Source organism: Dipteris shenzhenensis, chromosome 3 (assembly GCF_047967505.1).
Source record: "Dipteris shenzhenensis isolate YYH24624 ecotype China chromosome 3, Dip_SZ_1.0, whole genome shotgun sequence".
Lineage (NCBI taxonomy): Eukaryota > Viridiplantae > Streptophyta > Polypodiopsida > Gleicheniales > Dipteridaceae > Dipteris > Dipteris shenzhenensis.
In genome coordinates, this window is record NC_141598.1 from 62,002,712 (window position 1) to 62,015,299 (window position 12,588).

A 12,588-nucleotide genomic window follows, 5' to 3' on the forward strand; every position below is an offset into this window, starting at 1 on the left:
GATCCAGGGGCAATACCACTGTCTTTATCAACATGGGAGTGGACTCGGCCCGCTGTCGCGATTGATCCACTTTCATGGCCAAGTTTCATTGGGCTCTATCTACTTGAGATACGCCGCCACAAGGAGACCTTGCTATGACAAACCAGGGAGTAGGAGGAGAGCACAAGATACAGAGGCTGACCAGACACAGTGGCGAGTCATAGATTTCAATGCATTTGAGTCAACTCCAGGATACAATGGGGTGGAGGAGCTAGCTGATATGCGGGTGGTATGGATAGCTGAGAGAGGATTGCAAAGGCTATGCGAGACACAGAGAGCGACCAGAGCACACTCGATTGAGGTCTGACCTATCAAAGCTTTCCTCAAAGGAGACCACCCGAGATGAGGGGTCACTCTGAACATAGCTCAGCGGGTTCAGAGATCGAGGAGACCACGCCCTCCTCCGCCACCACAACGTGAGACGACCAGATAGACGTAGATCCAACACATCTTTGCCGCTCATAGACGAGCCACCAAAGTGCCAGGTTTCGGATTCTGAGTTCCAGTTCCAGTTCCAGCTCTCTTCCTACTCTAGATAGCACATGATATGATATGATACTACATTTTTTGTATTTGATTTTCTTGAGCTATTGAGCTTGAGCTATTGAGCTCTTTATTTCAGCATAGTACTCAGCAAGGGCCTTAGCGTACCCTTTGCTCCACAACCTTTTGTGGCTTGTATGAGTTTTTTCCCTTTTTGGTGTCTTATGCACTTTGTCCCATAGGCCCGCGAGGCCTCCCCAAGACATTTCTCTCTCTCTCTCTCTCTCTCTCTCTCTCTCTCTCTCTCTCTCTCACACACACACACACACAAACAATTACCAACAAAAAGGGTCCAAACGACCCATCATTAGGAACATGAACAGATTTATTATGTGCAGCAAGCAGTCACAAAGTGAAGGCTTGAGCTGGAAGAAGTAAAAGCCTACCTTCAGGTTCTGAACTCATGTAAGAATTCTCCTCCTACTCCTCAACTAGTCTCTACGGTCAAAGTTATGGTTCATACTGAAGTACAATCAATCAAGAAAGAAGTGATTAAGGAGTTCAATACAAAGGCAAACAAGACTGCTATCCAAGAAGAGATCATAGAAAACAAAGCCAGACGCAATAACGCATTGAAGATTAGAGTGGGGAGGCTCCCTGAAGGATGGTTCAAAGATGATGATGCCTTCAATAAGACTTTAGCACATGTCAAAGCAGCCATGCCTAATATTGAATGGAAAGTTGATGATGATAATGATGAAGATGATGATGACGATTGAGCAACTAATGTCCGGCACTCCATAGGACATGTTATCCTTACACTTAAGTCGCGAGATTTACGGATCAAGCTTCTTCGACAATCTTACAAGTTGAAAGGGACCAAGATATGGATAGCTGAGGAACTTACACGAGCTAAATTGAAGAATAAGGCAACTGAATAAGCTAAAGTCAGGGCTGCTAGAAACAATGACAAATGGGCAGTTTACCGTGAAGGCATAGCACTAATAAAAGAGTTTAAATCCAAACCAATAGACTCTCAGTCTTAAACTGAGTATGGCTGATTACTCTTTGAGACTTTTATGTAGGTACTCTAAATAATTGGGGTTGCTGGAGCTGCCATGTGCCCTCCCTAAAGCATACTAGATGGTTCTTTTGATGTCCCATAGACCTGTTGGTCTCCCGTGGACATTAATAGACTCTCTCTCTCTCTCTCTCTCTCTCTCTCTCTCTCTCTCTCTCTGTGCCACACCTGCTCCTATCCAGATCCACTTTGACCGTGCCCTTGGCCCAGTATATGTGAGTCACTTAGCCAAAGAGCTTCCACCCCTATTGGGAGATGATACAGACCTCGCCCATGCCTCGGACACCCTTGCGTCAATAGTACAAAACACCAGATCCTTCCATACAACCCGATCCACAAGGGCTCGAGATGGAAAGATGCCTCAAAGCCCTTGGTTTGACGATGAGTGCAAAGAGGCACAAGCCCACCTCACACAAGAGCAAGCCCTCGGTCAGGTTACATCATCTGAGGCACAGCGGATCTTCCAACGGTTGACACACCACAAGAGACGGGCCTTCCTCACACACAAGATGGATGAGATTATCAAATCATTTGAGACCCAGCCACTCGATGGGGGCTTTTTTCATAGGGGAAGCCACCCATATCCACTTCCATGATCAGGTCTGCATTGGGCTCTATTTGATGTATGGCAGCCCTTGTTGGGGGCCAGACTTGTTGAATATAGAGTGGGCGCGTGTGGAGGGGCTACAGGTTCTTATGCTATCACAGATGATTCGATATAAGGCATTTGTTCCTCACTAAATCATTCAGGCTGAGTTTGGGTCATCCCCATTAAAGCTAGATGCTGCATTTCAGGTCATCACATATATGTACCGAGTTAGGGAATATGGGGATTCCTCTTCTATATATTTCTACGCACAGACCCATTAGACCCCAAAGCGCCCTTTGCCCTTAGTTTGCAAATGCACATTGGAGTTAGCATATTGTGACAAGACTTGAGAGATAGCTGGAATTCGTGGAGCAGGAGGAGACGCAGTACTATAAAGGTCATCTCTCACTAGGATGATCTCTATTAAGTGGCATGACGCATACCAAACTTCTTTGGATCCAAATTTGGCGCGTCTCTTCATAGGGCCACTTCATTGCAATATGCTATTTACCCCCCGACCTCACATTTTGCTACAGAACTTTGCGAAGAGGCCATACGCAGCCTTACATCCAAACATCATGGATTAGCCACAAAGTCCGTATTATGGATTTCAACACAAGAACGGCTATGCGACAAAGACTATTTCCTGATTCCCAAAATGATCCTGATGTTGATCTAGATGAGGTAGGTATATCTCAAGTATTTGTAGACATTCAAGCCCCAATCATTGCATACAGGCACTATTTCTTGGACATCGGCAAGACTCATCCTTAACAATGGTCTAGACTGATAGCTCACCTCGAGTGGATTCACTAGTTTTCTACTCCAACACGCATAGCAGCGACAAGCTACGATGACATCCCCATTGAGGTCATCGGTGCCCAACAGAGGGTATAGACCATGCTCGCACATACAAATCCACACATCCACACATACTTGAGCATCCATTTATACAAAGGTCTTTGTATTGAGTTTCTGTCAGCACTTCAAAGGTGAAGGAAAACTCAGCCGTGACAAAGGCTAGCACTAAAGGAGAACACTAATCAAAAGGTAGTCGGGCCAGAACATATATCTAGATGAATACAGGAAGCTCGTCCTCTAAAAACACAACACATTGTGCAATTTCAATCTCATTAAGACTTAATAAATTTTCTTTCTTCTCATCACAATTGCTCCTCCTCTCATTCATCCTCTGAAGAGAGCTATTGACCAGCCACTTGTATTGGTGGAGCTTCTATTCCAGCCTGTTTGACCAATATCTATTCAAATCTACTTGTTCATCCTCTTCCTCTCACGTGTGTGAACTATTCTTGTGTTAAGATTGCTTCCGTTGTCTTGCATAAGTGCATGGAGAATTCTCTCACAACACTTTCATACTCTCAAGTGGCCACCTAGTTGGCTCAGTAAAAAGCAGTAGAAATGGATGCGAGCCAACTAAGAATTATTATTTACTCCTTGGACAACCAAGAATTATTATTTACCCCTTGGCCAAACCATGATTAGCTTATTTCATCATATCAATCTAATTTTATATGCTCTCGGCCAAACGATGATTTACGTTATTTCTTCATTTGTAGATAAGAACCAAAGCAATCAAGTACATAACCATCCACAGACTTGTGCCTATGCATAGTCGACAAAATGGGTCCATATCTTGCAATCAAAAGGATACGGATGAGGTCAGGCATGCTAATGACTCATTACTGTCCATTCCAATGCAAGTGGAAATGGGTCATGCTTTTTCCACCACCAGTGAGCATGGACAATTTTGAATATAGGTGTAGATGGTGAACACTACCAAGCCCCCACACAATAAGGTTCCTTGCTTCGCAAAGCTAAGTGAAGTATGCAACAAGAGACAACTACCTATAATATAATTAAGACCCACATCAGAGTTGTAACACTATAGCAAGTGAAAACCGCCTTCTATGCTGCAAAGGTATGCTACTTCAAACCCCCTTCTATTCCTTACAATGATATCATGGCATTTAGCTATCAGAATGATACTCATTCGTTCATTCTTTTCTTGTTGATTGTCCTACAGCAAGTACCCAATCTTTGGGTACATTTTGTCAATGTCCTCCTAAGCTAAGGAATTCTAGAGTTTTTCATTTCTTTAGAAAGAAATATGAACACCAAGAGAACAAAAAGACAAATAATTCAGAGAGAACAAGGTGCTATCGTTAACAGGGGCCACTGCCCAACCAAACGATCCCCTCGTAGCGGAGGCCCAGTGATCGCCGTCACCCATGTGTCAGCAGGGAGCCTAAGACTTCCTGACGTTGGGATAGCAGAAGATGTGGAGGTTAGCTTGAGAAGGAGGGGATACAGAGCCCCGCCGAGCCTAATCGGCAAGGTGGGCTAGTTATCACCCCTATTCCTCCCCACCCCCCTCCCCCCCAGGATCCCTCTCCCTCCTCCTCCTCCCAAGCTCCCTCCACCCCCTCCTCCTCCCCTCGCCCCTCGGCGGCTTTACAGGGATTCTAGCAGGCACCACAATGTCAGACCACTCTCCAGCAGTACTCTATCTAGAGCAGCCCAGTCAAGTTCTGCCCCAAAAGGGGGCCTGCATTCCAGAGGACCTCCTGTAATATGAGCCAATGCAGCAGGTTATGCCACAGATTTGGCAGCAACCAGAGTCAACACCTTGCGAGGGCTGGGCTTCGTGGGTGGCAGATGCGATTCAGAGGAGCAGTGAGGAGTTGCAGTTTCATGCCCTTGGATAGAGGATGGCTCTTCAGAAGCGCGAGCGTGCATAGCAACGAGACCTCGCCTCCATAGAGAGGTTCACGGAGCAGAACCCAGGATGCTCGTGGCTTAGCGACAGGTATGAGAGCGCGTTCCTTGAGCTCCACGACATGGAGGTCCGACAGGATGAGTTCTCCTACCACTCCACCCGGACCCGTTGGGTACAGTAGGGGAATAGGATGACGAAGCGTTCTTTCAGACCACTGGACGCCGATCGGCAGGCATGCAGTTACAGCGATTACCGGATCCGCAGGGCATTATGCACATCGATCCACAGGAGATTCTAGAGCTGACCATGGTTTTCTACAACCAGCTCTTTCAGGCGGAGAGGGTGACTCCAGCTTGCCTTGTGGCCCATGAGCTAGTTTGGGACCACGTTCTAACGGTAGTCTCGCAGGAGTTGTGCACTAGTCGGGAGGAGCCTTTCACGGATGAGGAGCTCTAGAAAGCCCTCAAGGCCCTCCCGACCCAAAACTGTCTTGGCGAAGATGACTTGACTTGGGCCTTCTTTCGAAACTTCTGGGAGATCATTTCCACTCCTTTCCACTTAGCCTGCCAAGACATCTTTGACACGGGCTCCCTTCCTCAAAAGTTGAGCACGGGATTGATTTGTTTAATCCCAAAAGGGAGATAAGTCAGACGTTCGAGAGTGAAGACCAGTCACCCTCCTTGACACCGCATACAAGATCCTCACTAAGGTCTTGAGTTTGCAGTTGCGGCCTCATCTCACCAACATCATCGATGACACACAAACCGGCTTTGTTCAGAAGCACAACATCCTGGACAAGATTTTCACGTTCTGGGAGGCAGTGGATTGAGCCAGAGAGGAGTCATAGCCTTTGGCCATCCTTCTCTTTGATTTTGAGAAGGCTTACGATAGGGTAAAGTGGTCTTTCCTAGAGGGCACTATGCAGAGGTTCGGTTTCTCAGTCAGATGGATTAGAGGAGTCTCTACGCTTTAGGCGTGGAGCTCGAGTCAAATGCTTGTCGTTAGACACACGGGCGAGGCCTTTCCTCTCTCTCACTTGGTCCGTCAGTGCTGTCCCCTAGCTCCCTTTCTTTCTTTTTGAGGCAGACGCATTAGGCTACTACTTGAGATCACAGGTGGCAGGCCTCACAAGATTGAGGCTCCCAATCAAATAGGAGGAGGAGCTGCTAGACTCAGAGTTTCCAAATGACACACCCTTGTACGTAGAGGGCACCATAGCAAGCTTGGAGAGAGCCAAGGGAGCCGTCACTTTCTATTGCGAGGCCTTCGGTGCACGAATCAACTGGACAAAATCAATCGGTTTCTTCAAAGGCTCTGAGGAGACACAGGAGATTCGAGAGTGAGGGAGTGCCTTTGGCTTCCGATGGATACCGCGGGGCCGGCCAACAAGATAACTCAAATGCCAGGTTGGTATTGATATTACAGCAGAGCAGCAGATTGCCCCGGTCCTCGAGAGTGTTCAGCACAAGCTTCTCTACTAGAGCTCAGCCAAACTCTCCCTAGCGGGCCGTGCCTTAGTGGCAAACTCGGTCCTTCTTACCACGGCCTAGTACATTGCATCCTGCTGGTGTTTCCATAGAGGGTGCATAGGACAGCCCCAATGTTTGGTTCAGAATTTCCTTTGGACAAGTTTGGACGGCACAAGGAATACCACAGCCGGGGTTGCTTGGCAAACGATGATTGTGCCACAGACATTCGGAGGCTTGGGTATCATTGATCCGGAGATGCAAAGTAGGGCCCTGTTGGGCAAGCTGGTTGTGCACGACCTCACCCCTGGTGCAGTGCCCTGAAAGCTCCTCTTACAGCAAGAGCTTCTCAGGAACATCTCGGGATATGCACAGGGCGGGGGTTTGGGGGGGGCAGTGGCAGCAATCACACAGGTGGATCTTCTCATGGTTCCCCCATGATGAGGAGCCTACGTACGTTCTGGCAGAGATTAGCAAGTAGCCTCATCCGTGCTCAACCCCATTGCAGGGAGGAGTTCGAGCGATAGCCCCTCATGAGGCACTCGGAGATCAAAGATCTGGATGCACATATGCTGGGACAGCAGACTCACATTGGATGGGCACAGTGGGACGATGGCCTGGCTTGCTCCTTTGGCAGATGGAGTAGATTACCCTTGGACGCAGAGGCAACGCTTGGAGCCTTAGCGCATATGTGAGGGACAAGGCAACGGACGAGGGAGATTAACCTCGCCATCCCTAAGTCTTGGAGTGAGGGATTCCGCACGTGGATGGACAGCCGTTGGTTGGGTCAGTTTTCTCGAACTGGGGTCCTCTCGAGGATGCAACGAGGCAGCAATCAGCCTGGTTTCTTCCATGTAGGGCCTGGAGGCTTGCTTCAAGCACTCACTGAGAGAGACCCAGAGATGGATGGGAGTCTGGATGGGATTCATTGGTAGATGATCAGAGTTGTGGGCCAGTTTGGGAAGGAGTGGCACATTGACCCCCCCAGCATTTTAGAGCAGGATGGCACCTTTGGCTTTGGGAAGGTAGGCCCCTGAGGGAGGTCCAGTGGGATTCGGGAGAGTGGTTTTGGCCTTCCAAGGTCGGCCTCACAGAACGGGTGGAAAAGGTGCCCTTCTTTTCTTATACCACCCGGGTTGGTAGGAGGCTCCAGATGGACACTTTGACGTGGACCCCTTCGAGGGAAAGGCATTGGGTGGCCCACAGGATTGTCCAGGAGGTCCCCAGGTTTTGGACTCACCCTTGGTCCAATTTGTGGCCAAGGAAGATCTCCTACTTCTAGCTGGCTGCCCATGGAGGCTTGCCCATAGGCCCATGGTTGGAGCTGATGCGGGTGGAGGGGCAATGTCGTTGCTGCTCTACTAGAGTTCTGGAGAAGATCCCCCACTGCCTTTGGAGCTGTCATAGCGCAGTGAGGATTTGGATGGGAGCCCTCAGGATTTTGTCTCACATGCAGAGCCTTTAGAGGGACTACACCTGGGGGATGGTGGCCTGGTTGACTGAGGGAGGTCACACGTTCCAGATTGATGAGGTCTCCCCATCTTACCTGATGTAGGGTCACAGCATTCAAAGGATAGAGCTCCATGAGGCTGATAGCACGGATCCTCATTCCCATCCGGAGGATAGCGTATGGGAGGTAATAGCCAGTGTCACAGCATGGAAAATTTGGGTTGCTCCCTATAGTCTGGTGATGGGTGAGCATCTGGTTTCACCCTCGACTACCTTGGTCACTATCTGGTAGGATATCATTTACACCCTGCGCTCAACCTATGAGCACAAGACCCAGAGCTCTAGGGCACCTGTTGTGAGGCGTGCACGTTTTTGCAAGGCTTGGCTTGCAGGAGTTTTCTACACATTCACTCCGCTAGGGATTCGCTGGTTGTGTAGTCCCCCCGCTTGGCTGTTAGCCCCTGTACCAAAGATTTCCTAGGCAGTGAGTTGCGTTTCTCTGGAATAGGCTGGTTTCTTCTTTCATCCTTTCTCCGGTTTTTTCGATATGCAGCACCTTCGGGGCTGCTGTTTTGTATGACGTTTTTTCAGGAATTAATAGAATGTTCCTTTCTTTGCAAAGAAAAAACACTACCAAGCTTGCTTCGCAAAGCTAAGCAAAGTATGCAACAAGAATAAAGGCAGCTACCTATAATATAATTAAGACCCCCATAAGAGTTGTAACACTATAGCAAGTGAAACCCGTCTTCTATGCTGCACAGATATGCTACTTCAAAACCCCTTCTATTCCTTACAAAGATATCATCAATTTAGCTATCATGAATGATACTCATTCTTTCTTTCTTTTCTTGTTGACTGTCCTAGAGCAAGTACCCTACATCTCAATCCTCCTCTTCTTTTGTCTTAAAATCTTTGGGTATCTTTCATCAATGTCCTCCTAAGCTAAGGAATTCTAAAGTTTTTCATTTCTTTAGAAAAAAATATGAAAACCAAAAGAACAAAAAGATGCATAATTCAAGAGAGAACAAGCCACTATCGTTAGCATACCTTTTCATCAAAATGAAATAAAGATTGGTCAAAATACGCAGATGGACTTTGTGATTGAGAATTGCAAGGCAAGGATGCAAGTGTTCGTTTCACGACCTGCAAACAACATTTGAAAGCCACCATAAAGTACTTCATAGTAAGATAAATGCCTAAGGAGAAACAACAAAAACATTAAAATTAAAAAACCCAATTTAACGATAAACACCCCTAAAGACTGACGTTTTTTGTATGCATAGATGTGCATGATTTCATGTATATTTCTCATTGACACCATTTTGAAAATTGTGAATATATAAACAGCCTTTGCAAAGATGTTCTTTGCACTTAATCATGCAATCACTCTTAAATGAATATCCATGTATGCCTCTAATTCACATGTACATTGAAAGCTACAAGCAACAAAGCATGTCCCCACCAATTACTACTTTCAAATTGATCAAGTAACTAATCACAATATATGTCAAGTTGTTTCTATAGAAAGGAACCTAAAGCTTAAATAACTAGCAAAAAGAATCCTACAACAGGCCTTTGGCCTCCGGTTCCCAAGAATACTCCCAATGAGTTGAAGCTCATAGTTACATACGTGTAGGGTGTCTAGATGTCATAGGACCCCCATATGGGCTAAGGTTCACGCTTATATAGGCATATAGTGTATTAGGTGCCTCAACCCTAAGACTACCATAATGTACCAACATTACGTCAAGTCGTAACTATCCCAGGGTTAGGTTACATGACTCTAGGTTAACCTAACCTCCATAACACTAGCTACGTTCTATCCAGACGAGGGTATAACACTGGAGATGAAATCAATAAATGGGCTGCAAAAAATATAAAATTAAGGGACGGGTTGGTTTTTTGTGAAGCACATAGTGCTACGGATCACTTGGTAGAAGTCCTTTAATAATCTTTTCTTTGACTTCAAGAAGGTGTTTGATATGGTTCTTGAAGTGGAAAAGGATGGAAGTATTCATAGTGCCTCACAATCATACGACTATCGTGCCCAAAATATATGATGAGTGTGTATGATACTAGGTCAAAACGAAGGAGGCCCGCTCTCCCTTACTTTATTTGGCCTATGCATAGATGAAATAGAGTAAATGGTAATGGAATACACTCCATACTCCTACTATACATGGACAATCTGGTTCTCTTCTCTTCTCACCGCCTCACGATGAGGCAAAAAAATTATGTATAATTTGGAGCAAGACTATCAACACAATAGGGTTGCGACGAATGAGGACAAGACAGGGTTCTTGCTAGCTAAGATCACAAACACCCAACGGGTACTCTTCCATAAGGGAAAGGGCAAGCAATTGGAGGATACACATGTAGATTGGCTCACATGTAGTCCATGTATACACCCCAACTACAAACTATCATGATGAGTCGCTTGATGGTCAAGATACATATAGATCAATGCCATAGATGAACACTAGTGAATGTCAAAGCAAGCACACAACGATGGGCTACAAAGGTTTCTGATGGGATCACTCTACTATCCATTGCATACTCACACTATAGCCTGTTAGAAAGGAAGTCAAACACCAACATCAAAGACTATAGTACTCCTTTCTGGACTTTCAATAGGCCTTTGATTCGGTGTGTACGCTCATCTCATCTCGCACCTCGAAGGCCTAGATATCAAAATTGCATCATGTAGGCAACCCTGGCATCATATGATAGGGCCACAAGCAAGATTTGCAGTACATAAGGTCTATCCAAGGAGCAGATTTTCTCCATTGAAATGAAAAATGCCCATGTGCATTCTCTTTGGGCTCTACATTGCTCAACAAATGGGGCACGGAGGGATTATCAATTGCATAGACCCACTCCCATCTAGCTATATCCACATGAGGTAGTGCTATTCACATCAGATGGCTTACAAATGCATTTGGCGGCACTACAGGCACTAAATGTGGTAGCGCAAAGATGAAGGCCAATCATGGTAAAACCCATGTCATGATTTTCAACACTAATAAGAGTGGACTCCACCCGGAGGCGTTCACTCTAGTAGGAGATCACGTGGAAATTGTCATGCCATATGTCTACATCAAGTGCATTCTTACAAGACCGAAGTTCACTTGTTTATGCCAGGTCCCATACAATTGAATAAAGGGGAAGCTTCCTTTGCAAGGTTAGAAAGGCGGCAATTGGAGGCCCATTTTCTGATTAAGCATACGAAATTCCTCCTATTTGAATCACTAGCTCAACCGGTAGCATTGTATGCACACGGTTTTGTGGAGTGGACTTACAAAAACGGGTGGGCTCCATCAGGAAGGCTGAAGGTCACGACACTCATGCCTCACCCTGAAACTCCACAAAAGATTATACACACAAACTTTTCATTTTTTCTTTCTAGCTAGAAGAACTTTCTATTGATGCTTGAAAAAAACCAACCATAAAAATCAGCAATCGATGCAGTGCCAATCGTGCATAGTTACCGGAAACGGCCCTTGAAACACCAAAACGGAAACAGCGTTTCTTCTGGAAATCCACTTCATAATCACTAGGGGGGGTTTGGGGGTGTGTTTTTTGGGGCGGGGTAGCCCTCTTTTGATTGTGGTTTTTTCCTTCTTTTGATTAAACCGTTTTTCACCGATTTGTCGCCTCTTGTCGTCGTTTCCACTGCCTCGCGTGTTGCTGCTCTCCAGCCTCTCCATCTTTCATCCTAGGCCCTGACACCCGCAGCCTGCTCTCCTCTCCATCCCTCCATCCTGTAGACTGCTCTCCACCCTGCAGGCTACTACCTCTCCTCTCTTACCTCTCCATCCTCCCACCTCTCATCCTCCTCCGACTCCTCCTACCTCTCCATCCTCTTTCACCTCCCCATCCTCCTTCTACCTCTCCATCCTTTCCCACCTCTCCATCCTCCTTCTACCTCTCCATCCTTTCCCACCTCTCCATCCTCCCTCCCACCTCTCCATCCTCCCTCTCAAACTTCATATTGTTGTAAGAAGTTAGAACTTAGAACTTAGTTCATAACACTTGTTGATTGCTGAAGCATCATTCATGGATAATAGATGATTCTAGACAGATCTATAATCACAACAATTTAGAATCATAGAAGCATGTATGATGCTTTAAGTATAGATAGTTGTATTATGTTTCCCAATGAGGAACTTTCGAAGGTCTTCAACCTCTACTACTAAGCTGAAATCTCCTGGCATTACTGACCGTGTAACAAAGAAAGAGGTGCTCTTCTCTAGATGCCCTCCATCAATCTACTCCCACTCTCCAGGGTCCCACTGCAAATACCTAATGGGAACCCACCTTGTTATCATATTCCCAAATTTATGAGCTGGGTCAATTTCGGACAGCCTCTTCAATCAATTGGTCAGAGGTGGCCTTGAGGCAAGGCTCCGTACACCTTATATCTAGATCTTTGTACATCTATGGATTTTGGAGTTGATTTTATGCAATCCATTCTTGCAAGGGAAGAAAATGAGTGTATAAGACAGACAATAATATGGATTTTAAAAAACATGGAGGGAAGAACTTCTTGCATATTCGTATATGAGTGTTCGCTTTTGTCAAGCTTTTCAGAGTCTTAAAGCTAAAATACCTGTTATGAAACAAAGGAAGGAATGTATTTGAAATGACTTAAAGAAGCATCAGCTATCTACAAAGGTGTTGACAATAAGGAGAGACTAGCTGTTTGCAGCTTACTTCTGAGGGTTCCGGCTCTCTATCCATGGTA

At 46.0% G+C, this 12,588-nt stretch overlaps 1 protein-coding gene across 2 annotated transcripts in view; it reads right to left on the reverse strand.

Moving 5' to 3' along the window:
* Positions 1 to 12,588, reverse strand: part of DET1 (light-mediated development protein 1 / deetiolated1 (DET1)) — a 99,271-nt gene that overhangs the window by 12,744 nt on the left and 73,939 nt on the right. For both annotated transcript variants that reach the window (XM_087370848.1, XM_087370840.1), the window contains exon 9: positions 8,892 to 8,987. In XM_087370848.1, coding sequence (XP_087226974.1) covers positions 8,892 to 8,987 — 96 coding nt within the window. The remainder of the gene's footprint in view (positions 1 to 8,891; positions 8,988 to 12,588) is intronic.